The sequence below is a fragment of the Equus przewalskii genome, chromosome 19 (assembly GCF_037783145.1).
Source record: "Equus przewalskii isolate Varuska chromosome 19, EquPr2, whole genome shotgun sequence".
In the NCBI taxonomy this organism is placed as follows: Eukaryota; Metazoa; Chordata; class Mammalia; order Perissodactyla; family Equidae; genus Equus; species Equus przewalskii.
This window is the reverse complement of record NC_091849.1, coordinates 14,873,488-14,901,373: the sequence shown is the minus strand read 5'-3', so window position 1 is coordinate 14,901,373 and position 27,886 is coordinate 14,873,488. Positions and strand designations below refer to the sequence as shown.

Genomic DNA, 27,886 nt, shown 5'->3' with positions numbered 1-27,886 from the left:
CATTAGCGTGGGGCAGCCCAGGACACGCAGTCACTCTTAATATGAGGAAGCTGCAATGTTTCCAGGCAGGAATTCCCCACACACATCAGGAAACTGAGTGAGTAACAAATGAAGACCCACAAAACCTAGTAAGAATTGTCCAACTTCCTTTTTCATAAATAGCCACTTACTAGGTTTTATTTTGTATGTGGGTAACAATACATAAATATAATCTCTTAACCTAGCATGATACCTTTTAACCTGAGAGAAAAATCATTAAGAGTCTGCTTTTAATGCTCAGAAGAATGATTTTTAAAGAACTAGTGGGGACAGAATGTGATAGGGAACCAGGTTTATAAATCCGCTGACTGTGTGGCAATAATAAATAAAACCATAATAATAAAAAAATGTAAAAAATAAAACATACAATAAGTGCCAGAGATTCAAATTAAACGATACAGATACTATACTTATGACACCATTTTACAGATAAAGAAACTGAGACTTGACAAAGAGATTAAGTACATGAGGAGATTAAGTAAATGACAAGAGTCAGAATGGAACACCCAGGGCTCTGGCTGCATAACCTGGAGGCAGCACAGCCTTCAAGGTGAACCATGACCAGGATTCAAATCTCACCACCTTGGGGAGCGGGGAGGGGAGTCAGCCCTGACCCCTTGTCCCACCTAGCCTTGTTTCCTCAACTGCAATTTGGGGGAAATGGGCACTTCACAGGGTTGTGGTTAGACCTGAATAGCTAAAATACTGTATATAAAACATTTAGGTAGATATGCATTCACCCAATGGTAGCTATTACCCAATAGAGAACTTTCCTTTTTTTTTTAAACTCATATAAGCTTTCAAGATGAGTTCTGGATAGAAGCCAGCAAAACAGCAAGGGATCCACAGAGAAAATTCCTGAGGCTGCTCTGTGTTTACCAAATGAGACATGACAAGAGTTTTGGGAAATGCATAACACTATACAGATAGTGCAGTATAACTAGTTGTCTGTAAAGAATCGACACCAGGCTTCCTTCCAGAATAAAAACTGAAGAATGGTCCTCAGAAAGGTGAGCATACTGGACACTGGGCCACAAGAGGCTTTTTCAAGCAACGCTGAGGCTTCACAATCCAACCACTGTTTTGAAACATCTTTCAGTTGTGGGAGAATGACTAATATGGTCTTCAGTCCCTGCTGGTTTAGAGAGCTGGGTCCCCTAAAGTGATCGTTTTCAAACTATTTTTGCTGGCAGAGATCTTCAGAGAACTCCCCAATGAAAAAAGAGCTGCTCTGGTTGGGGCAGAGACATGAGAAGAGAGAACCAGCACAAACTACCCACAAGAACAAAGCTAGTCCTAAACCCTTGCTACAATGCACGACGGTCCATGGAGCCTGTCAGAAATGCAGATGCTCAGGCCCCCCTCAGACCCGCTCGGTGAGAAGCTCCCTGTGTGAATAGTACTCACTGGACTAAACCCTCTTGAACCTTCCTTGGTCTCAGTCCTGGAGTCCCTCCTGGGTCCTTCCCCACCACTAGAGTAAAAAACATAATATTGGGCAAACAACAAAAAGTAGATAAATACTTGTGTAATTAAAACTGAGTCAAGTGAAAGGGAAACCGGGCTACAAACGTCTAGGAAGACAAACAGCATAGCATTCTGGAGGGGAACTCTGCTCCAGTCAAACACCAAGACTTCGCAACTACGGACACACCAACTGTAGAAAGGGAAAGTAACTTACCCGCAGTCCCACAGCTTTCTCAGGGCAGAGCAAAAACCTAACCCAGAGCTCAACACCTCTAGAACACAGTCAGCGTAAAGTTCAAGGGTGAAGTTTCAAGGTCTAGCTCTACTGCATATTATCCTGACAGGACTCGAAACCATTAAGTTTCTTAAGCTATCAATTCTATATCTACAAAACGAGAAAAGGAGATTGCCAGACCACAACAATGGCTAGGATCAAATACACGATAGCGAAGAATGATCCTGAGTAAAGCATTTCCTGAGTCTGAAGAAAAGAAGTGCTAGGACCTACAGAAGTACTAAGGAACGAGTATGCTGTTAAAAAAAACAGAAACCACACACACGACTTCTGTATAACTACTCAGGAAAGAAATTAAAAGGTTAGAATAGAATGAAGCCAAACATCTCCTGGAAAAACTCAATTTAAAGCCATGTCACCAAATATTAAATTTATCTAATCTTCAATCTGTGAGGCAAATTCACAGCATCCTTCCTGTTGACAATCCAGGTCTGACTAGACCACAATTCACTTCTGGACCCCGAGTGGGCTCTGGTCTATACTGAGCTCTGGTCTACAGTCAGTGAAAGCACTACAGACACCCATAAATACTGCCTGAAAAACAGAGGGTATTTTCCTCCAGAGCAAATGCAGCTGTTTGTAAACATTTGTAAAATCTCCAAGACCAAAACTCTGGCCTGTCACCCAAAATGCTCATGGGTACTTCTAAAGTAGACTTAAAGATTAAAAATCCAATGTTAGAAGGCTGTTACCAAATCAGCAACTTCACCTTTTACATAAATTTTACAGCCCAGTGGCTTGGTCTAGGGGACCGGGGGTGGAGTACGGCTTGTGGGGCATTCAAATTGGGTCGGGAGAAGACAGAAAGCTATTTAAGGGTTTTCCTCCTCCAGCAAGGAGGAGGCAACCTCCTAACAAAGTGGCAACCATTTCGAGGCCACCAGGAGATGATGGCTCAGCACATCTCTTGATAAACTCTAGCATGTTCCCCAGGCACAAACCAGACCAGGAGGCCTTAAATTTCCTCACTGGGAACAGCCGCTGGCATTTTCCACCTTGCTGGCCATTGGCACACGCCTGACTTTTAAGAGGTTTAACAAAAGAGTTATAGCCCCCGACTTCCTTGACTTTAATTAAACTTGGCTTCCACTTCTGAAAAACCCTCAAGTTTTTATTTTGTTTTGTAGTCCCACTAATGCTTTTAAATGAGAGATGCTGTGAAAAGGAGAAGCAAATTCTTTGCAGCTGCGTGTGAGCATTCTGCCAACTGAAGCACAGGAAGAAGCTCTCCCATGTTAACAATTTCCAACTGGGAGATTTACAAAACAGCAGGGGAGAATGGATGGAGGAGAGAAGACATGTGCATGTGAAAGATCTGCAAAAAGCTCCCTTTTTTGTTTTTAAGTCCCAGGGGCCTTTGGAGGCTTGTCATGCTTCAGCGATTGCTACCCCCTCCCATTTTACCCCCTTTCTAAAGCCACCATCCTTTCCAACAGGCCTTCCCTAACGGACCGAAGGACACACTCTGCAGAACCACTTCTTAGCTGTTCCTTTATTTTACCCCATCTCCCCAGGCCTCCCCCAACAGTTATTCTGCCACAACTGGATAATGGAAAGAAGCTTAACAGGGAGGTAGCAACCATTTTCCTCTGGCTAAATGCAGTCCGGGAGTTAAGCCGCACTCCTAAGAAGGAAATGACAATCATTTTGGCAAATGAACTTTTTAGTTTCCATTAGCAGCAGCAAGATAACCACAGTCAACAACAGTAAAAGCTCAAAGATGAGCTTTTCAGTTGTGTTGTTAAAGCTCTTCGAGAGAAAAATCTAGCTAAGCCCTTACAAAAGGCTAATTCAGGTCAAATATGTGGTCCGGGAGGGTTTGGAGATTTTGTCTTAAATTTCTACATCAAGTGATAGGTATGGGCTTTCCAGAGAAGGAAAAAGGTGATGGTCCCTACCCCTTATCACAATTTGCACCAAGCAGGTAAGATAGGCAGTTAGGAGCAAAGGTTTCATTATCGTACGCCATCCATGCCCCCCACCTCTGGGGTGGGGAGGAGTCCATATCCCTACTATGGGAGTATAAGTGACCAATCCCCCTCTCACGGGGGGGGGTTAAGATGTAGGAGTTCTGACCCAGCAGCATTCCGGGAGGCTGTGTGAATGCACATTCCATGGAACCACCTTTCCTCAGCTGAACCCCCAGATGGATGGAGCTTATTCCCAGGGCCCCAAACACAACAACATCCTCAAGAATGTAGGTAACATACACAGCCCTCTGGGGATCAGCAATGCCACAGCACAGTAACCCTCCAACCCATCCAGATGGATGTACAGTAACAAAGAACTGTCAGACTAACAACCAGGAGGCCCTCTTAAGGTGCTCAACGGTGAAACCAAGGTGAACACTCCTTCCTACATCCCAGCAGACTTTTGGAGGCAGGAAAGCCAATGAAATATCTTCCCAGAGAGAGTTTCTGCAGCAAAGGCTGAAACAGTCACCCAGAAAACTCACGGGAGCCAGCAGCAGACTCCATTCTCAGAGTATGCCAGGTCTGTCCACATTTTACCATCATTTGAAACCTGATTCTTCTACCTGGACTATTTCACAACTGACGCCCTTCCAGGGAGCAGCAGTTTCCTCCCCAGCACCTACTGCTGTTTACAGCCGGCTGGTTAGGACCGGGCCTTCCTTTCCCAGTTGCTGCCCTCCCCAGGCCTTTTGCTTCCCTTCAAGCAGACCTTTGAGCCACCTCTAAGTGGGAAAAGGAAAGGCGCTCTACATCTCCAACAGAGGGTCCACATCGGATGCTAGTGAGCTGCTCGCCTGAGACTTTTTCTCTTTTTTTGATGGATGGAAGACCCTGAGGTCAGGAGAATGACACTCCAGGAAGCTCAGGCTCTCCGTGGACAAATTTTTTATGTTCAGAGTGGTGAGCTCACCATCTCTCCCCATAGCCAAAGGAGAACAATTAACTAACAGTTTGCCATTCAGTAAGTTGTGATACATCAGTATGAGTCCAAACCCTCCATCACAGCAGCCATAAGAAAGCGACACTGATGTGCAGGTGGAAGGGAATGCCTACCGTGGAGGGGGCACAGTTCTACCTATAAAGAACACCTACTCTTTGCTCAGGGAGGCCTCTGCAACCCATCTCACAGTGGAGAACACTGAGGCCAGCTTTAAGATGAGGCCCAGTGACCTTCTAGGTCATTTTGGCAGGGCGGACAGTTCGAGCATTTTTCTAGGAGGCAGGCAACTGAGGTCTCGGAGGTCATGAGATGGCCTTCCTGTGAAAAGCACAGACACACATGCTCGCTCAGATATGTATTCCCAAAACTGTTGTAAAAAACTGAGAATGCAGTACTTTCAAACAAATGAACACACGAACACGTTTTTGCCTCAAAATGACAAATAAAAGCAGACGGGGCTTTGAGAAAAGATTCCCGAAGCCAAAATATACAACCAACACCCTAGTTAGGAGAAACAGGTTAAGCGCCGCGTTTCCTGAAGTGCAACCAAGCACTGCTAGGTGGAGAACAATGACCATGAGACTGCTGTTTCCTTCGAGGCCCTGCAAATTAGCCTCTCCCCCAGGGGCAGAGGATGTCGAGTTCACTGTTTGCTGTTTGCCCTTTCATCGCTACTGTTCCAGGGTGAGAGTGTGTGAGGACAGGTGGGAGAGCTTTAAGAAGACAGTAAAAAATCTAGACTGGTATTTGAATTTGTTCTCTGTTGGAAGTTCACTGTAAGAGTTTATATATATATATCAGAGACCATCCTCTCCCCTCAAGAGCTCTTTTAAAGAGAGGACACAGGAGGATCCCCAATCTCTGTTTAATCAGCACAAATACCACATGGGATTCATCGGACCCATTTGTCCTCTTGGGCTCCAGGCACTTCGGAGGGTAAAATGTGGAGACATAAGGGAATTAACAAGAGCATATGTGACAGTTATTTGAGATAAAGCTGATCAGTATTGACCTTTAATTTGGAGACCCTGAGCCTCATGCCATCTTTTTTATGAATATGGGAGAGCACTTTGGGACCTTTCCAGCTAGAAGGAAGGAAGCACCATTATTCATCTCCATTGGCCCAGAGACCTGACAAGCTCCACTTTTAAAACCTGTACAAACTGGCCACCACCACGGCACTCCAGCTTCCATGAAGCATGTCTTTCAGAAAGACCCCCAAAAGCTGAGAAGGGGGCCGAAAATAAATCAGGTTAAAATGAAAGGGGGGCTGGCACAATTCCACAATGTCCTGTGAAAGACCATAGATGCAGGTCCCAAACTTGTCCTTGCCCATCCCAAAATGGACTGGACATGCTGCCATGGCTACAACAGAACCGAGGGGAAGGGGGGGGGTCACACCCACTGAGGAGCCCTTCAGGGATACCCCCTAATTGGCTGGAAAGTGACCTGTCCAGTGGCTCTTTCTGTAGCCAAGAAGTAGGCTTAACTTCTGTATCCACAGGGAGAAATGAGGGCAATTCCCAAAGCAGTATCACTCCACGAAATGAATCCCATAACTGGATCTGGAATGTTCCTGCACAGATATGTGAAGTCCCAGCTGACAGGCCTAGACCTATTTTGAGCTAGGAGGATTATTACGGCTTTAAAATTCAATTACAATTATGAAATTCTAAATAATTGACTAAAAAATAAGGATGCAAACCTACGTTTGAGATGCAGAACTAAACGGACAAGAATTCAGTATCCCCACCTTGTCCAAAAGAGGGTCACAGTCCCACAGCACAGAGTGGAACAGTGACTGTTAAAGACAAGGGCTGGGCTGGATCCGGCCAACATTACAAGGACAACCAACTGGTCCTGTTCCTTAGTCTTGTGCTCTTAAAGGGCAGTCGATGTGCCAACTATTTTAAAGCTCCAACACACTAATTCTGTAAACAATAATGGCTACAGCCTGCACACTGCGCACTGGAATGGATTCCTCAACTTGGCCTCATCACTTATGCAGCTGATGAAACAAACACTGACAGCTTTTTTGCATTTGTAAAGGCCCCACAGCAGCTGTGGTGATCCCACCATAGAGCAATGAATTAAGCCTGAAACCCAGCTGGGTCTGAACAGAAGCCTTTTTTGCACAATACAGCAAGACTATCATTGTTAACCTAGGCATTATTGGGAAATATTCTGCATTACATTATAGGGCAGTTCTAACTCAATTCTTAAAATTAGCTCTAATAAGCAATTTTAGTAGGAGGGATGTGGCATTCGCTTTTGAAAAGGCACAAGTATGTGTATAGGTTATAGGTACACCACACAAAGGCAGCCCAGCCCAGCCCAGCAGAACAGAACACAGATTTCCAGTTAAACAATGCAAAGCTTAAAACATTAACTCCTTAGATATTCACGCACGCACGCACAGGAACTCACCCGCCCCTACCTTCTAAATTGAGGCGTGTATTCAACCTTGCAAATTCTTGGTTATTTGGCCACTACAGAGAAAGTATCAAATGTAGTCAGGGGTCTCCATTACGTAAAGCAAATCAATGACCTGAGCATAAGGTCAATTTGGAACAGAGAGCCATACTAGAAAAACTGGAGTGTGAGAAAAAGCATGATTAACACCATTACTAAGGAATTTTTTGACACTGAACCTGAGCATTATGTAATAAATAAGATTCCAAGCACTGACAGACACAATGGTCTTTGGCTTCCTATCACCAGGAACCTCCAGGAAAGGTACAGACATCCACACCAAGAATGTGTACTCCTAGAGAATCAGAATGCGCATGCCCATGGGCCACATGAGTTTTTCAACGCAGCCCCCCCATTCTACCTCTCTTCCATTGCCTCATACTTTATATGAACACTCAAAAATGAGGAAAAAGTGCCTGACTCAAGAGACCAATCTCCACCTCAACAATTTCACACCAACTTGGGAAAAATAAACCTGGTAAAAATCAGAAATATCAAAAGAAAACGTGGCACCATGCCTCTTCCTCAAAAGAACTCCCACTTCTTAAAGGAGTTCATTACAAAGGCTCTTTCTTTTTAAAGCATTTTTTCATTTAGGTAAAGTGGGCTTGCAAGGACTAAGAAAATCAAGGAGAATTTCTAGGTATATGGCAGTTCTAGTCCCCACTGTCTTTTGCCAAACATTAACATAAGTAACCACAAGAAAGGCAAAACTGAAGGTGAGGCAGAACAATGGTTCCTCCGTCCTTCTCTGTGCTCCCAGAGAGGAGCCAGGGTTTCACTCTGGCCCCTGAAACCTCTATACAGTAAATGCTGTGCAGAGATGCAGCTGAAGACCCACAATGCCAGCCCAAATCACCTGAGCAGCCACACAAAGTAAATCGTCCCATGATGAAATGTGAAGTCCCACCACTTTTTCACACCTAAGCAACCAGAGCCTATGGTTCTGGCGTCGGCGTGTGTGAACAGCATTTACACTTTGCAAAGGGGTAGAGGAAGTAAGACCACTCTTGGCCACCCACACACACAGTGAGGGTGGCGTCAGGTAGCAAGGAGATGAGGACCCCGCCCCCCAGAGGCATGGCAAGTGCCCCAGGAGAGGGCTCAATATAGCACTCAGCTGACAGAACACAGGAGGCTCAGGGACACGAGCTGAGAAATAGGCTAGTCAAAGAGTAGTAATTAAATTTAGTAATAAGGTACATGTGCACAATTTTCTAATTTAAGGCAAACATCATCCACACAAAAACTGCTACACAAACATTCACAGCAGCTTTATTCACAATAGCTAAAGTTGGAAACAACCCAAATGTCCATCAGCTGATGAATGGATAAGCAAAAGGTGGTATATCCATACAATGGAATACTATTCAGCCATAAAATGGAATTAAGTATTGATACATACTACGATATGAACGAAACCTCGAAAACATGCTAAGTGAAAGCAGCCAGTCACATAAGGCCACAAACTGTATGATTCCATTTATATGAAATGTCCAGAATAGGCAAATCCATACAGACAGAAAGTAAATTAGTGGCTGCTAGAGACTGGGGGAACTAGGATCAAATGGGGAGTGACTGCCAATGGGTATCGAGTTTCTTTTTGAGGTGAAAAAAGTGTTCTAAAATTGCTTGTGGTGATGGCTGCACAGCTCTGAATATACTAAAAACCGCTGAATTGTTAAGGGGGGAAAAAAATCACATTCGCGTCCAAAATCACTCAGGGAAAGACTGAGATGCCTAAGATGCCTTTCGTCTTGAACTACCACTGAAACGCCAAAAAGAAATAGTTGAAGAACTGCCAAAAGAACTGGAATAAGTCGAGAATAAGAGAGTTTTAAAAAGAGAAATGCTAAAAGGGGCTGACACTTTGCTACAGATACAGTGACAAAGGACAGCAGTGCACGCCAAGAACACACAGACAATGCAGTTGGACTGCAAAGAGCGAGGAAGGGTGACTTTAACATCCCAAAAAGTAAAACCTTCAACTTAAAGCTTCTACTCCCCTGCAGCTCTACTGTGGGCTTTAATTAAGAGCGCGAGAGTCTACTATTTAAATATTTACTCCGTGCCAGTGTCTCTCAGACGAGTCTCTTAAATTGATTCTAAAACCGTCTTTGAATTTATAAATTTGGCAGGTAGGAAGCAGTTAGAGAGGAGGGGACTCCAAATTATCTAATTTAGATATTAGTTATCAGCTTTAGAAATCTTTTAACACTCAGCAGTGAGGATTATTTGCTGTTGGTGGTAGGAAAAAGCAACCACGAACCACCCCCCAAGGCCTTCCCTGGATCATAGATGAGGTCTGTCCAGAGAAACACAGTTACGCCTAGGTAAGGTGTTCTGTTCTTTATTGAGATGACCTCCGTGTACAAATCGAGTAAAATGACTCCTCTTACAACAGGTACCATTAGGGTCTCCATTTGTATTAAACAACTGGAAGCAAACAATGTTCAGCTGTAAAAGCTTTTGCAAGTCAAAGATAGTGGCCTTCCCTGGTAAACTGACTGCTCTCTATAATCGTCATTATTTATACTCCCAAGTGGCTTTCCCTACTGCTCCAATAAATTCTGGAAAGAAATAACATGACAACTTCAGCAAGTCTCATGGAAGAAGGAGAGGAAAAAAGGCTAGCTGAGTAGAAAACATGTTTCATTTTGGGCTACGTCAGTGTTTGGGTAACGATCCTATCACTTAATTAGAGCAGGGAGGTGAATCAGAAGAAGAGGAAAAAAACACCACTTTTTAGCTTGAGATACTTCCAAGGCAGACCCATCCTCCCCACCTCCCAAAGCGTTCTAGCTTACCAGGGCCAAAAGAAAACCCATTTTGATAGCATCATTAGAGTTCTGATTTACCACAAGGACAATAGACTGTGCTTCTCATCCTGACAAGAACTTGGTTTAACAGGAAGCTTTGCCAGTCCATATGTGTAGCAGGAGTTTCTGCAGGACTAATTGATGGTGTTTATATTGAGCTGGAGGAAAACCAGCCCAGAAGAATGGAACAAGTATTCCCCGACCTCTTCAACCAGGAGGCTTGGCCCCTGGCTCAGATATGCCCCAAGCCCAGACTCTGGGACAATTAGGCAAGCCAAATGTGTTCTTTATTTAAAGGCTTCCTTTCGTTCCGTCAGCCACCTTTCAGATTCCAGCTAAGTTTAAACCACAATGGTTTGGAATCCTAACAGTAGTTTTGAGGATTACGATACAGAATGAGTATTTGAAAACATTTTTAAAGACACAGAACGTTAAATCATGCAGTAAGCATCTACCAATCACTCCCCTTAAAGAAGGTCATTATTAGATCAAGACCCGCCCTGGCCCCCTGCACTGCAGGGGGGGGGGGGAGGGGGGGCGGCCGGAGTGATAAACTGCCTTGGCATTTAAACAGAAATCTGATCTCTACTACTCAAAAATGTAATCACCACTGGGGATTACTTTCATGCATCTTTAAAATTCTTCCAGATTAAAAGTTCTGTCAGGGTGTCAATACCAATATTACTTAACAAATCTCGCCTTTAATTAAAGTTTTAGGTCAAGTTATCAAAGCTAAAAACAAAAAGCTACTCAGCCCAAACATGGCTGGGTGGAGAATGACAACTGCCCACTGCCCATGTTTTAATCTGATTGTCACTTTTGGGATTTAGGATGAACTTTTAGCCAGATCAAAAGCAAAAATCATTTGCTCCCAGGATGACTGCTCATCATGGCCCTAAATCCTTTTTGGACTGGAGTGGTGTATATAAGTATATATGGAAAATAAACCCACCTCCAAAAATTGCAACCAAATACAGATCCCAGCAAAAAGACTGTAGAACAAGTGGAACTGAATGTTAAAAAAAAAACTACACTAAAATAATCAGGCTCATTAATAAGACTGTTTCCTCACCCCCACCAAGGCACTCCAGCCCTCTCCTAAATGCACATGAACGAACTCTTTGTAGAGCCCCAAACATTTCACAATTTTCAAACTATAAAGAAACCAAGTCCACGTTCGTTTCGTATCTATCAAAGGCATTGGCCTTTGCCAGTAGAATCATCAGTTTGAAAGGAGTCACGTAGCATGTGTGGAGGGCCAAGTTTTGTGGTGTGGTGGCAGACACAGCTCCAGGAAGATAACACAACGAAAGCCCTTCAAGGCAGGTGAAAACCATGTGCTACCAATTTAGCTGGACTCCAGATCATGGCTCCTCATGAAATGCCTTCCATTCACACTGGCCCTTTCATCCTCCAACATCAAGACATTACTACAAGCTGACACTCGGAGCTTTATACTCTGGGTGGCATAAGATTGGGAAAGGGGGCAATTTGGGTAAAACCAATTAGCATTACGTTTTACCTCATTTCTGAAGGGACATCTTGACTGGAGAATTAAAAAGGCAAAGAAGCTTTTCCAAAAATACTCTCTTAAACATCAAAAAGTAATGCTTTTAGCAGCAGTGTGACACCACCTCATCTTCACAAACCACGGGGGGGGGGGGGGGGGATAAAAATCCATCATCTGAACAATCAAAGAGTGTCTGGTGTAAAGATCACACTGCCATTTTTCCTGAAGTTAGGGACAGAAAGCAAGCCTTGGCACCAAGTATCTATTAGTTTCATTTCTAGCCTCTTCTTCAGACAACCCGGATATGCTGTAATCAGCAAAGATGACCCAGAAACATTACGTTCCTTTTTCAACCTTGAGGCTGGAGAATTACAACCAAAGACCTGTGGGACTTAATTAGAATAATACTGTCTGGATTGTTACAGTTTGCAAAGTACTTCACACCTTAACACTTGATTGTCTCCCCTGAATGACCTTGAGAAACCAATAATGAAGGTATAATTCTCCCCATTTTATAGATGAAGAAACTAAGGCTTGGAGAGGTGACATGACTTATCCAAGGTCACTTGCTCTCTTCCCAGTGTTTTGCATCCCTGCTGTCAACTACACTATAAATTCTCTGAAGACAAGGATAACATCCTATTTTCTAACACCTAACAGTGCCAGAGCATGGTAAGCAACCAGAATGTTATTAACTGTATTTAACTGAATGGTCTTCCATGCCAGAGTCCAATGGAGCCTTTGTGACCATTCAAAGCCCACCTCACAAGGCTGAAATCACATGTGAAAACAATGCGATTCTGGGTCATCTTAAAGTATGTCCTGTCCTCACAAAAGAGCAATTCATAAATATAAAATACCTAATTGTACAATTATCCATCCTCTCCGCTCCCCTTCACTACTACAGCCATTCTGACATAACACAATGTGTCCTTCGAGCGATTTTGTTTCACAAAGTGCTTTCACATATCTTATCTCATTTAGTTCGAATGCCCTGAGAGAGAGGACAAGGAAGGAAAATAGAAACTTAAATAAAACTCAACTGACATCTTTACTACTTGTTACAAGTGCCTGTATTGGTTTTTAAAAGCCAACAAACAAACAGACCCGCTGGCCTTCACACGCACTACCTGGGGGGCCATAAATTAGTACAGCCTTTCTCCAAGAAAGCATGCGGCAGGAGGGGGCTAAACGTAAACACCGGCACTTCTAAGTCAGCAATGCCACTTGGAGGAATTTGGAAGTAAGTATAAGAAGACACGAGTAAAGCCAACTGGACACATCATTTTGTCCAACAGCCCCAAAACTGTGAAAAAGCCATCAAGAAAGGACAGGCCAAGTAAACTATACTATAGCTCAACCGAGTGCCTCGAGCCATTAAAAATAACGATGTGGGGTTGTATTTTGATAACTGAGATAAGAAATAAATGCAAAAAGCACGCAACAGAACAGCACTTAAGAGCACGAGACCACAGATGTAAAACGACGTATCTACAAGTGAGGGAATGTTGGTTCCCAGTTGCAATGGTTTTTATCTTTGTGTACTGGTCTGATTTGAACGATTTCTTACAAAGCAAAAAAAACATTTTCAAACGGGGGAAAACGTTATTGGCCTAATTAGGTATGGGGATTCCATGTGGATTTTATTTTTCCATGAAAATGAATCAATTACTGCAGTTACCGTGGCGAGCTGAGAATCCATGTGGAAGAAGGAACCATCTCTGGAGAGCCCTGTCCAAGGGCAGAAACACAGACGGCATTCCACTGTGTCAAGGGCTGGATTTCATGCCCGGTCTCTCCCTGAGAAAACATGGGACCTCAAACGCAAGTCGCCCAACAGTACTAGACACCTCAGCTTCTCTCAACCGTAAAATTCTGATTACTTAAGTTCATTTTTTCCACTAGATCCACACCAATTCTCTCTCACTACTAGGCAGTATTTGAAATACTCCAAAAGATTTAACTCAACAAATATTCTTCAACTGTGATAACTTAACAAAATTCAGCCCATATTCTTGTGTGGTTACTAGATTAGGAGACATGGAACCAATAATTCCAGTACCTAGAGGTAGGTGTGAGGAGTCAGGGCAACAGAGAGAAGGCAGGGGCTTGGCTCTGCCTGACTGGGGAAGGGGGTGGCAGGCTGTCCCGGAAGGCCTGAGAGGCCAGGTGGGCTCCTCAGACAATCTGTTCACTGAGCAGGTTGAGGAACCAGGATGTGCAAGTGGCTAGGCTCAGCTGAAGTGGAATGGGTGGCGGGAGAGGCCGAGGATAGAGCAAGAAAGGTTTTTTATGCTGTGCTGAGGACAAACTTGGTTTAGACTTGATCCTGAAAACCAGAGGGAGCCACCGAGGGATCATGATCAGATCTTGATTTTCAAGGATTATTGCTCCAACATCTAGTTTAAACATCTTTGATGAAACACCTATGTGCACAGATTCAGTGCCACTCTAATCTTAATTCTCAATCTGTCCCTCTTTCTAATTCACCACCCAGACATGCTTGGCAGTCAAGTACTGGATAATACAGAGATTCAAGTATTGGACAATACAAAGATTCAGCAACCAGCAGAGGGTGGGGGTAGAAAGCAATTACGCCATCTTCTAATCTTTAAAGCCTTGTTCTAGATCCCAAAACGGACTTTAGAATATCCGCTCCTATTCATTTGGTTTATTAAGAGGCAAAGTGTAGAATTCATTTGATCCATTTATTTCTCAGTCAGCTAGGAAGGCTGCTGGCAGGCCTGGATGTCTCCACATTGGTGATTTCCAACAGTATAATAACACCTTGAGCATTTGCACAGTAGTGTGCAGTTTACAAAGCACTTCCACATCAAAAATCTCACTGGCTCTCCGAGCCACAAGCCTGTGAGGCGCATGGAACAAATGAGGAAGCAGCTCAGCGAGGTTATGTGTCTTGCCCAGGGTCACACAGCCACCGTAACGTAGGGTCCAATCTTGAATTCAAGCTCATCTTCCCCATCTGGCCCATTACCACAGAGGTACCCTATACATTCAAAACAAGCCTGTGCGAATCTGAGGCACTTCATTACTGAAGCCCGGGTACTAGTAATAAGGCATATACACAAAGCGCAAAACTCTCCCCAAGTTTTAATAACATCTATATCCAACTGCTGCTTAACAGAATAAGCATTCATTCAGTCCCCTTTCTGCAAACCTATGGAAGGGATAAATAGAAGAAACACATGCTCAGTCCTAATCCCTTCTCATTTCCTCCTGGCACCTGTTTCTGCCCCCACAGACACCAAACACTTTAACAGCTGGCAGAAATGAGAACCAAGAGATAACACACTCAACCATTGTAGACCAAGTCCTAGCCCAAACTGTGGTTAAACAAGAACGGAGAAAGAACCACCCAGACTTTAAAGAGACAGCAATGCAACAAGGCGCCAAAAGGCCTCCCACATTCTCGTGGATGATTCAGTCACTAGATACCTGGCCTGCTGTCACAGTAAACCAGAGAGGGTCTCCTGATGGAAAACAGACACACACCACCCACCCCTCTCACACCTACCCCCCAAAAACATGACAGGAAAAGAAGTCCTGGTTGTACTGGAGAAAATAGGCGTGTGAGGAAGAGCTGTACTAGAGAGGGGCAAATTGGGCCGTGTCTCGTTAGTCTTCTAGGATTCACGGTAACTAAACACGGCTGTTGATAGCATTTCAGCGCTCACTCGCCTTCCTCTTCATGGGTGGTGGAGCTTGACAGACTTACAAAATTAGAACTTAAAATCCAATTTAGGCGTTTTAGGCAGCTCCGGCTCTCAAGAACAAAGTTCTACCAGTAGGGCTCCCCTCACAGCCCCGTACATCCCACGAAATATGTGAGTAAATATGTATAATGTTCCTATTACTCATGCTGCCTCATTAACATATCTGGGCAGCCTTTGTTTACCGGATGGCCCAGACCCTGGTGAGGACTTGAGGGCAAATGATTTCCCCCAGCGCCCCACGGTGCCCTTAGCAGGAGCAACAACAAAAGTGCAAGAGAAAGTATCGAAGGCGATTTGTCACAGCCCCTACGAAACCAAACAGGCTCTTGGAAGCCTGCAGAGCTAATGCAGCCCTCGCTGGCCCTCAGGTACACCACGGAGGGTGTCATGGAGCACTCATAATACTAGAGAGCACAAACCAGCTAGTCCCCAGGGGTACTGGCATCTCGGCTCTTTTTCCACTGAGGACTCAAGGAGACAGCCAGCTGGGGATAAAGGGGTAGCTCCACCAACTGGTGTTTAAAAAAACAACAAACACAAACATGCTCTTAAGATACACTCCTGTTCCAGGAGACTGACAAACTGCCTTAACTTCCCCAACTTTCTCAAGCAAAAAAAACCTCTCCAAAGCCTGCCAAGAGCCCCTATCATGACCTCCTTTTCCCCTTGCGGCCACAGTGATGATTCATTTTACCTCTGTTTCATGTGCACTAAAAAGTGGGAAGGAGTTACGGTGTGTAACTCTGGCCAGGGTCTATTCGCCTCAGTTTTCTCTTCTGTAAAATGGGCTCAACAGCCTCTTTTTCTCATGTGAACTCACTACGGAAACAACAAATGTGGGCGGTTATTTCAGAATTGACTGGGTCTTCTCTTCACGATGCTTTCAGGAGGGGTGGGTGTTATACGGCCATCGAGAGTGTTTTCTCCAATCCAAGCTCTTCTGGCACATTTCTTCAAATGGAAAGAGAGCCCAAGGAGAGAGGGCAGCATTTTACAAGAGTAGTAAAATCTGTAGCAAGACAAACTGTGGTGGAAGTGGAAAGAAACCCAGAGACCTGGGGGCCCAAGGTTGTAGTCCAGCTGCTCCCTCAGGTGTGACCTCAACTTTGCCCTCTAGGACGAGATCGACATCTGCAACACATGGGCTGCTTCCCATCCCAGACATCCTGATGAGGAGGAGGAGAAAGATAAAGGCCACTTGCAAGCAGTGATAGGAGCAGGAAGTCCTGGAAACAGGCAGGATTCCTCCACCAGGAGCAAAAGGGTATCCAGCCAGCACCACCACATCCTACACGGTTCAGCTCTACTCTGAACGATTTTATTCTGAATGAGAAGTGAACGAAAAACCCCTTACTTAAAAAGCGTGAGGGTACCAGAAGGCTCTAGAGTTGACTGAAGCCCCAAGAAAGATTAAAACCTAAAAGGATAAGAAAAATCTCATTCATTCAAATTGTCTACAAAAGAGTAGACAAATAGCAATACTGAACCACAGATTTAGATACCAAAGTCATCAGAGTCCTCACCTGGAATGAAAGGAGCCCGTAATGATGAGGCAAGTACATATGCACAAAAGGAACCAGAAAAATGAGGAGTGGGGCCTGGAAAAGCAACTGAGGCTTGGGAGAGACGGAGGGGGGGAGGGAGCTGAGGGGTATCAGAAGAATGAAGAGAACAGTTACCTGGGAGATGGAAAAAAACAAAAGATAATTGATTCAAACTAAGAAACTGAGATTCAATTTGTCTCATTTCCATTAACAAGCAGGCTTAAGGATTTGAAATGCAACAGACATTCAGCAGTATTTCCTAAGTAAGACAAAATAATTAAAATTGCTGGATTACAAGATACAAGCTTCTGAACTCCATATAAATTAGGTGTAAAATCACTAATCTTTCCGCCCCCTACCATCCAGTGAATGACTCAATTGTTTTTAACTCTAAAAGTAATACAGATTACCTCAGTAGGACCACTCTAAACTGATCCACGTTTCACCTATGCTACATAGCATGAACTAAGGAAGTCTAGTTTAATATTTGGGGATTAAGGTTAAATACAATGAAAGCACTCATCAGATGATAGGGTCCAGAAATAAAGTTTGTAGGCAGGAAACCATAAAACATATATATATTTACTATACACACACACATATATTAACATGTTAACTGAAACACACAAATGTACTTTCAGTTAGATTTTTCTGAGAATTCTGGTGTTCCATGTTATGCTTTATTGTTTGCTTGTTGGGAAGGGAGTTTGGGCATAAATGAAGTTTGGTTCTTAAAAGGGGATCACTTGCAAAGCAACATGTGTGAAAAATCCTTACAGTTTTTCTCCAAGTCTCTTAAATGTCGGGCCCACATCTAACTTAATGGCCTAATTCAGGCCTTAATTCACTTGTAGTGAGAATTCCCAAAACATTCAACTTAAAGTTTTCATAGAAACCAACTCTCTTTTCACATTCGTACAAAGGTTTACATAATATTTAACTGTAATTGCAATAAGAAGTCTAACTGGAATAACCAGATTTGGAAACAACTGACAGTTGGCAAGCCTTCTATGAGTGGGAGCCAAAGGGGTCGGAGACACACCACCCCCTAGAGCTGCCCATTGGCCAGGAGCTTCCTACTGGGTATTACAACCAGGAAGTTCTGCAGCCAAGCAGGCAAGTGGGTTGGGTGGGCAGAAGGTGGTTACGAAAGCTGTCAGTGAAATCCTGGGGAAGACTTAAGAGCTGGACCAGTAACATCCAGAGCATTACAACAATGCAACTAGAATTTCAGAAACTACATTTCTTAGGCTGCAAAACTTTTTAACCATTCAGGTAAAAATGTCAGGAGTCTGCGTCCTCAGACCATCACGATCAAGGGCAAATTTTAAAAATACTCCAGCTTAGCCTTTACCACGTGTTTTAATGTAGTAGGCTTAATAGGACTTTCCCATACGGTCTTTGACAGGAGGAAAAGAAGAAAGCAGTTCTATTTTGAATGTAACAGACACCAGCTATATACTCCAAAAGATTTTCTCTTTCTGAAGGAGCAAAGTTTAAATAACCTTTGGAGCAGGGTATATATTAAGATTAACACTGGAGTTATTTCTAAGGCACTTGGAAGGGAGTCAATAGCCCTCAGCCCAGCAACAGGAACTGGTTTAACCTACTATGAGAGAAGAAACAGCCATTATACCATCTACATACTAAATAATTCTAGTTGGCTATTTCAGCCATTGGCTTTGGGGGCCACACAAGTCAGATACTTGTCTACAGTAAAGCAGTAATAACCCAGGTAACAGGAACTCAAATTGGAATTTTTTTGGACATCATTTACTTTTCCTTTTAAATTTCAGGGATACACTTTGGATTTGTAACTTGACAGTATTCCTTCTATAATCTCTCCATACAGCATTAGCTGCTAAATTGTCTCTGCACTACACTCATGTGACAATGAGAAAGGTTTTCCACTACCAGAGACAGGCAGAAAGAAAGCCAAGGGAACAGTCCAGTAAAGGAAAAACTTAGCAATTAAATAATGTGTACAAGGCTTTTCCCCCCAAAACTGTAAAATAACACAAATGGGTGTAAAACTAGGTTTGGGGTGGGGGAGGCAGCTCATAAATCCTATCAATATATTTTGGTGGAGTTCTACTTTTTTCTTTACAATTTTTTAAATCCTGCTTTTAAATCTTGTAACAAATTTTTCCCAGTTTCTTTAATCATAACCACACTTTTAAATCAGAAAATTAGATACTTAAAACTTACACCCTAGTGGTACAAATTCTGCTTGAGCTGTCCTAGAAGTCCAACTGGTAATTTGTTTTCGTACTAACTGTATGAATCATATCTTCATGTGGCAGACATTTTTATTTCCAACTCCTACCTGCTATAAACCATGAAAGATCAAATGGTTTTGAAGCCCAGATAGCATCTATGTGATTCTCCCTAGGAATAACCAACCAGTGCAGTGATGGAAATGGCAGAAAACACCCAGAGAGCAAACATGCAACTGTGTTTATTGTCCAAGTGGATTGGGGCTTTGAAAGGCAAATGTTTTCAGTTATTTAAGGTATTGTAGTGGGAGTCGTACCCAGCACAATTAAGACAGGATTACACTGCAATTTATGAGTTTCTCAAGGATGTCATTTAATATGAAATACAACAATCATTTCTCCCAAAGCCTGCCGTCTACAATCTCACCCCCAAACCTGCTTTGCTAAGGCAATAAACTAAATGGCAACGCGGCAGGCATCTAAGGCTTTTGAGACCAATTGTAGGAAATGTGCTGCCTTCCACCAGCTCAATAATGCCGTCTTACATAGAAACAGCATATTGTTTTACATCTTTCACGCCCGTTATCACACACACATGATCTTCTCAGATAAAGTGAAGTAGCAAAGGCAGGTATTACTTTTTCCATGTTACAGAAGAGTAAATAGACTCAGATCGCGAGCCTCTTATTCTCTTGTTCCTAACTAAGCGCAAAACACGTTTAGTCTTAAGAGTCCAGTCCTCTTCTAAACCCTCTATTAATGACAAGCCTTCCCTCTTCCGGCCCCCCAAAAATACTCAACAGGCATGAAGAGCTGGCATAGCGAAGGAGCGCCACTCCCCTCCATGGTATTGCAAGGCTTCCAGAAAGAGCAACAGTTGCTGCTGTGCAGCATCACCCAAAAAGGCATCCCGCCACATTCTGCAAAGACACCCCAAACACGACTTAAAGTGACAAGGTGACCAAATCCACAACAGGGTCCTCCTACAGAGCAAAGCTTTCCCTGAATGAAGTTTCCTGGCTTTTCCAAAGCGTTAGTGAGAGAATACAACTACCACCGTAGTGCCGCCACACCATCAGCTGACCTGGAAACAGAGGAATCATTTCTGCAGAAAGGAGGCGTCTCCTCCTGTTCCCCATCCCCTAAATGGAACCAGAGCTGGGTCGGGGGCACTCCTTTGGGGACCAAAGGCTCCCCGCGCTCACCTGGAGGGAAGCGCAGCGTTTCCGGACGGAAGGCAGAGGCCGATCGCATCCTCCTCCTCCTCTTCCTCCTCCCACGCGGCAGCCAGCTCCGCCGCAGCCCCCGCCTCCGCTCCGCTCCCTCCGCCCCCGGCGGCCCCGCCGCCCTGGAACCTCCCGCCCGACTTCTGACGTCACGGAGGAGGAGGAGAAGGTTCCACCCGGGCCCGTCCCTTTGTGACGTCACAATGACAACAGAACGCGGCCGGGAGCGTCCGGGAACCCGAAGCCGCGGGGGGCGGAGGAAGGGAGGAAGGAGAGGAGAGGCCGGCGCGGGGCGGGGGAAGAACCGGGGGCGGGGAGGGGGCGCGCTGACGTCTCGCCGGCTTAACCTGTTGCTCTCGGGACGGCCCTGGAGCCGCGGGCAGGGCCGCAGGGAGCCGGCCCGGGCGCCGCCGCCATGCTCGGCCGTGCGCGCCGTGGGGGGCGCCCGCCTCAGCTGGGCGCCGCGCCGCCCCCGGCCCCGGCCCCCGCCCCGGCCCCGCCGGCCGCGACGCCCCCGCGCCCCTCCCGCCAGCCCGCGCCCGGCGCCCGGAGCCCGAGCCCGAGCCCCAGCCCCAGCCCCAGCCCCAACCCCAGCCCCAACCCCAACCCGAGCCCGGAGGCCGCCCCCTACAGGCCGCGCGCGCGCCCGCCCAGCCCCGGCCCAGCCCGCCGCGACCCCCGCGCGCCCTCCCCGCGCAGCCCGCTCGAGCACGTCGGGACCACGGGCTGCGCTCCCCCAGCGTCAACGCGCGCTCTGCCACCCGCGGCCGCCGCCAGCCCCGGGCTTGCGGCCGGACGCCCGGACGCGACAGCATCCGCTGCCCACCGGCAACAAAAAATCCCACCCCACACTGCTCTCCAACTTAGCGAGGTCCGGGCTGGGGCGGGGTGGCGGGAGGGGGAGAGCGGTTCTTGTCCAAGTTCTAGCCCATTTGCTTTGTGGCTGCCCCCGAATCGGACGTGCCCCGGGAAGGCGTCCACGCTCCCAGGCAAGGTTGTCTCCATGCAGTTTCTACAGCCCGAGTTTCAACTCGTCCTTTGCATTCTACCCAGCCCTCTGCAATGCGGATGTATTTTAATTCTAAATTCTTTAGGGAACAGCTTTTTAAGTTGGGCTCGATTATTTAACCTAGCATTTCTTTCATAGTTGAAGTTTACGTGTCTTGATTAGAATCAGCCCTCTAGAACAGGCATTCAGCTTTTCCATTAAATGTATTTTTTACAAAACCAGTGCCCCGAAGGTCATCTCCCATTACACACATCACATTGCTCAAAAAGGGAAAATATTAACACCAATTTGCTGACTCGAGTTAAATAAAACTTTCTTATCATGTTGCATTATTCCTAATGTATGTTCATTTGGCCTTTAAAAAAAAATGAGTTCTTTGATTTAAAGCATGCTGCTAATCACGGATCACTCGAGTGCATATTTGGTTAATCCCTCGGTCCCCCTCATCCCTCCCTCCCCCCAAACTTAAAAAAAAAAGCCACCACACACAAAACAAAAACACTCCCCATGCCAATCAAAATGTAGCTGTACTATGCACAAAACAAATTTAACTATTCCAAACCATTTAAATCTCTGAAGAAACACCCAATTTTAGAAGCCCAGTTAACAGAGAAAAATTTGTAGTCACTTACATATGCATTCACATACCTACTTAAAAACATTAGCTATATTGTATGTCTTTTCCCCCTAAAACTGGAAACCATGAATTTTTAAACAAAACCAGTCCCATTATTAAAGTCAATCCCAACAAATGCATTCGCTGTAACATGATTCCCAACTGGTTTATGTTGCGAACCAGATAAGCCAAAACGACCACATACATTAAATTTGATGTGCTCGTGCAAGGAACGAGATCGCCATAATCGGACCCTCGATTGCCAACTTAAAGGGCTTCCAACACACCCGCGTTACACGATTTTCCAAATAACATTAATAATAACAACACAGGCTCATTTGCATGCAAAGTGCAATATGGGGCCAAATCCGACCGAGAATGCAGTTTAGTTACATTACGGCAGCCCCCACCCCTCCAAGCTCCACCAAAATCCCTTGCCTTTCATCTAAAACTAGATTATGGTTGTGTCATTCGAGGTCAATTTATTCACTTGAGGTATCGCTACACCAATCTGTTTTTTCATCCAAACTAGGCAGACACGACTTTGCCTGAAAAGCCCTCTTTCAGAAAAGAAAGAAACAGCCTTATCGGACGCTGTGTTTAAAACCCTTCAGCTGCAGAATTATCTATAAACTTGACATTCACAGCCATTGCTTAAAACTGCAAGTCAAAGGATGTGTTGTTACGAGCACTTACGTATTTCTTCTGAATGATATTCCTCTTGGGTCTTTCCTTGCTCATTCTGAGATCCAAATGCTGATTGCAAAAGGGGACAATTGCTTCATGAATTTAAAGCCGTCAGAAATTTGCAAAAAAATATCCTGGTGGTTTTTATTGTTGTTGGTGGTGGTTGATCTTGTAATCCGACTTTTCTTCCTCTTCCCCCAAAGCCCGATTCGCCTTGAAATAAATCCGAAATTGGGAAGGAAAAAAAAAGAGCCAAAGACGAACGAAGCAAACAACAAAAAAAAAATTCACTTTAGTAAAACACTCATAATGGAAAATTTCCCCCGAAACACACACACAAAAAAACCGACGCCCTTCACTCCCCCCCTTTTTCCTCCAAAAACTACATCAGCGAAACGTGAAGGTCCTTAGTGTCTGATCTGTAGTTACATCTTGGAAAAGAAAAGGGAAAGATAAATAAAAAATGTTGGAAGTCACGTTTGTGCTGCAGCAGCAGTGCGAGCAGAAGAGTCAACTCCAGCGGCGGCGGCGGCGGCGGCAGCACCACAGCGAGGGCTCGCCGAGTCTCTTTTTTCCAAGCCCCCTAACCAATGAGAGAGAGGCTATCCAGCCCAACTTTAAATGGACTCTGCTTTTATACAAGTTAGGGCTCCTCGGGTAATTCCCCGCCGGACGCTAGCCGAAAACTCCCACAGCTGAGCCACCGGGCGCCCGCCTACCCCGGCGCCGACCGCCCCTGGCCCAGTCCTGAGGACCCCTGCAGCCCCGTCGACCAGACACCCGAGAAGCCTGGACGAACCCTTCCCAGGCAAGCACTCAGGCATCGCTCCCACGCCGAGCCTCGGAGTGGAATTGAGAGAGGCTCCCTAGCTCAATGCATGGCACGCTCGGTCGCTCCACCTCACCCCCTTTCCCCAGCCTGCCGCTCACCCCACCGCCGCCACACGCTGGGCCTCGCCACTGCCCTCGCGTCTACCTGCAGCCAGGCTGCTGGGCACGAGTGCCCCAGGACGCCCGGCCCCGGGGAGAGCCGCCTATTCCCGGGGCACCTTAGAATGGTCCCCTTGATCTTCTGGAAGTTGTAGTCCCCCGACTACAAAATGGCTATGGCCACGGGAGCTGGGAACTACAATTCCCAGCCTGCCCCGCAAGCCTGTCACTCAACTCCCCTCCCTCCTTCTCGCCCCCTCCCCCTCACCGGCCGTGCCAGCAAACGCTTGGACGTGTCCCGCGTGCGACACTGCTAGAGGCTGGCTCGGGATTGGCCCGCAGAGCGTGTGGTCCGCGAGCGAGGAACTCCCCACGCCGGCCCGCCCCCGCCCCCAGGCACCGGCCCCCCTCCCCCGGCGGCGGCCGGCCCCCTCCCCGCGCGCCCCGCCCCCACCCGCGGCGCGAACCGCCTGTGGAATCGAGGAATCGCGCGCGCGCGCGCGCCGGCCCGAGCCGAGCGGCGGGGGGGGGGGGGGGGGCGCGCGAGGCTTCCCGGGGGAAGGCCTCGGAGCGTGGCGGCGCCGGGGGGGCGGTGTCAGCGAGGGGTTGGAGCCCGTCCTAAGGAAAACTGGGCCACGCACCAAGAGGAATCCTCGGTGCGAACTAGTTGATCGGCGGCGCCTGCTGCCTCTGCCGCGCAGCCGGTGTCACCTCAGGACACCGCCTCGCGGATTCGCACGGAACGCGCCGCGGCCGGGCTCGGGGTAGTCTGAGGTCACCCCGGCCCGCGCCCCGCAGCCGCACGCGCGCGGCGGGCGGGATGGCCGTGCAGAGAGGCCCCCTCCGGGCGCGGCACGCAGCCCGGCGGCGAGGACGGCGCGGGGGTGGCCGAAAAGGGAACCTCGGGCGGCTGCCTCCCACAAAAGACAAGCGCCTTGAAGGAGATCGGACTCGATCTTGGCCTTCTCTGGCGCGTTTTGCGTCTGGGGTGCCCATGAGCGAGACCACAACGTGGAGGTAAAAATGAGTGGAACATGGAGACCGAGCCACCCGGACATGCAAACTGTAAGGAAGCATCTGGAACACGAGTGCCAGGAATATCAACTGCGCTAGCCACCCGAGAGCCCGCCTCTTACCTGCCTCTGCCCCTTCTTGTGCTTATTTAATCGCTGATAGAAATGAAGAAGCAGGCCCCGGGGCATCTCTTCGGGCCTCCGCCTTATTAACAACTTCGTCAAGTCTCAAGTAGCCATTCTGCATTGTTAATTTCCCTGCTTTAGAGAAGTGATGTTTGCAATTACCTCCTCCCAGGCTATCCTTGGAATAAACGAAAGTGGGGTCAGTGCTTGCTCATCCTCATTCCTCTACGTTTTGTTTTCCTTCCCATTTCCGAGATTCTCCTTGCCTTAGGAAGTATAAATACTCGGGTAACACCATTGTTACATTTTATTTGCAGTACTGTTGGAAGAGAGAAGCATGGTCTAGAAAGGTCTCAGAAACCGGTCGTAAGAGACCTGTATTCGAATCACACTCTATCCACTTACTAAAAGGTAACCGATGGCTTCTCTGAGCTTGTCAGTTTCCTCATCCACGAGTTAGTGATGACCAAACCTTGCGGGGAGGATTATGTAATAACGTTAACCCAGCCGAGACCCGGACACGTTCTTGGAAGCCTTCAGTCAATGAAAGAAAATGCTTTTTCTAAATGCTTTTTAATTATTCCTGTACCTTTTAAAGAATTCTGAGTGCTTTCTAAAATGAAGTCGTTTTGTCTTATGTTCTTTTCACAATCGGAAAAATAAAGGAGCTTCTGTGCCTTTACATTAGAAAAACTTGTTGGCTGGTGCCATTTGCTGGGAAGGACTCAATAGAACAGATGCCACTTTTCAGGATTGGCCACCCAAGTGACTTTATGGTTAGGTTACAACGAGGTGTTTTCAAGGCTTTCTGATCATTATGACCTGTGTACTGGAGGTCTCCGCTTCTCCACACTGTTATGGTTTAACCAGCTTTCTGGAGGTTTGGTGTCAGATCTGTCATTCCCCAGGCAAAATATTAAAGAACAAAGGTGGGTTTCTTCTTGGTTCCCTTAGCTGGCCCTGAGACTGGGCTTCTCTGCCCCGGCCTGTGAACTCCCCTGCTGGGCTCCCAACTCCAGGTCACCGCATATTAAAGACCATTCTCCTAGCTGAGGCTTGAGCCCAGGGGTAAGGAAGGAATTTGCTCCTTTCCGAAAGATTTAGATAACATTGGTGTTGTTTTCCCTGAAAAGGAAAATCGATTGGCCTCTTTAGCAGTTGAAGGCCCTTCCTGCTGTGGAAGTAGCTGTCTCCTGATGAACATCCTTTCCCTGTCCTGTTGGCGAGGCCGCCTGTTACCTTCCCTTTCTCTTTCCTCCTCTTTTTCATTTTCTATTAGTCTAATTCGCTCTCTCTCCTGCTAATGGTAACTCCTCACAGTACTCCTCTTGACCTCGTCAAGTGCAGGAGTGGGTGGGGGCGGAGGGAAGACCTCACTAGGCACTTCTGTGGGACCTATGTGCCAGCACTGTCCTCAGCCCTGAGGACAGAGAGCATCCGAAAGTCCTTTGTTGAGAAACACACAGCTCAGTAGAAAAGGCAGACTTGACAATCGATTGTGATACCTCTAAAAAGTGCTATGTTGGCAATATGGAAAAGATGTTAAAGGGATGCATAGCTGAAGTGACCAGGTATTAGGAAGTTTTGAAAGATGAGTAGGGGATTCAGCAGTTTGAAGTAAGCCAAGCAACTTTCCAGCCTGAAAAAAAATCATGAGAACTAAAAAAAAAATACCACACTTCTGGATGGGAGTCAATTCTTGTGTGGAAGTGACCGAAGATGAGACCAAGAGGTAAGCAGAAGCCAGGCCCAGAAAGGTCCTGTATGCCAGGCAAAGAGTTTGGACTTAGCCTGTACTCTAAAAAGAACCTTAGAAGGAGTTTTACTAGAGGTATACAGCAAATTTTCATTTTTGAAAAGGATTTGTGATTGCGTGAGAGGTGAAATTGAGGACTGGAGAAAAGAAGGGCTGGAGTCAGGGAGACCTAGAAAATAGTTGCAACGTTATTGCACAAATGAGGTGAGACATGGTTCTGATCTGAATCCAGCGGCAGAGAAAACGTTATACGGAGCAGAGAACAGGTTGAGAATTATTTACAAGGTCAAAAGTCCATAGGGCTTGGGAACCAGTTAGCTGGAAGGAATGGTGACTAACAGGGTAGAGTCTAAAATGATTCCTTAATCTTACTTTTGTGCTCTTTTAATTAGATCAGTTATCCGCTCTAGGAAGAATGGGAACATGGTGGAGGTAAAAGAGGAAGAAGCAGCAAATCGTCAGACACAAATAAGAGCAGGCACTTAACTATTCTGGGTTCAAATCTGTACGGGCAACCATATTTAATTAAGCATTCTAGTCCACTGTTTGGTTTACTATAAAAAACTACAGGGAAAACAATTTAAAAGTTAATAAAGAACAAGTACAGAGGAATAAATCCATAGTTCTATATCATATGCATATTGAAAATTCCCTCTTAATGCAGTGTTATCCCACATGCTTCCCAAGGCCAAGGACATCCATGGTTCTCCTAGGAGACAACTCAAGATTTGTCTTCTCCAAAAATCATTTCTTAACAGCACATATTTCCTTGTGCTTTTGCATTGTATACTTATTTGCTTATATTCTCCAATTTTGTCTTATGTCTTCTGTTCCCATCTCTTCCCTCCAAATAAAAAAATAAGCTTTCTAAAGTCAGAGACCATATTGTCTACTTCTCATATCCTCCCCAAAGCTCCAGAAACTTCATACAATCTGGAAGTGTCCAGTAAACGCTTACTGTTGAATATTTCACCAAAACTGTGATGCCTGATTATTTAGACTGTTGCCAGCCATTTAATCTGTTACTATCATCTCCAATTCCATTTTGGAACTCTACTATTTTTCCTCTTAGTGTATCCAAATCCAATATAGTGTTGTACATTCTTCAAGGCCCCAAGCTCCAGTCCTATCTCCAATTCAGTCTGGCTGCTTGGCTTACTCATTACTGAATTCTCTTTGCCCCTGTTACTTCAGCCACATTTTTTTTTAAACAAAAATTGTATATATTTAAGGTGCAGAACATGATTTTTTTGATATGTATATTCTTTTGAAGCAACTACTATAGTCAAGCTAATCAACATATCCATCACCTCACACAGTTACCATCAGCCACATTTTTTAAACTTTAAAATTTTGTTCCACGTTGTCTTGTTTTCTGATTATGTCATTTGTATATCTGTCTCTCCTAATTAGATTGAAAATTTCATGGCGCTATGATTTGTCTCATATTTAGGCAGCCTTGGCTATGAGGCCAATCACTGGATGGGAATCAGATGTTTCTAATATTAACTCTC

General features: G+C 45.7%; 1 protein-coding gene across 9 annotated transcripts in view; it reads right to left on the bottom strand.

Annotated features, from left to right (window-relative positions):
• The window catches only part of JARID2 (jumonji and AT-rich interaction domain containing 2), a 255,994-nt gene extending 231,687 nt beyond the window's left edge, over positions 1-24,307 (bottom strand). The window contains exons 1-2 of one of the 9 annotated variants that reach the window (XM_070585077.1): positions 24,119-24,307; positions 22,557-22,760 (exon numbers count right to left, since the gene is read on the bottom strand). In XM_070585077.1, the coding sequence (XP_070441178.1) occupies positions 22,557-22,601 (45 nt within the window). In that variant the 5' untranslated portion in view covers positions 22,602-22,760; positions 24,119-24,307. Of the gene's footprint in view, positions 1-20,214; positions 20,368-22,556; positions 23,178-23,477; positions 23,681-24,118 lie in introns of those variants that run through there. The other 8 variants (XM_070585082.1, XM_070585075.1, XM_070585081.1 and 5 more) reach the window with 8 other exon arrangements.
• Between the last annotated feature and the right edge of the window lie 3,579 nt (positions 24,308-27,886).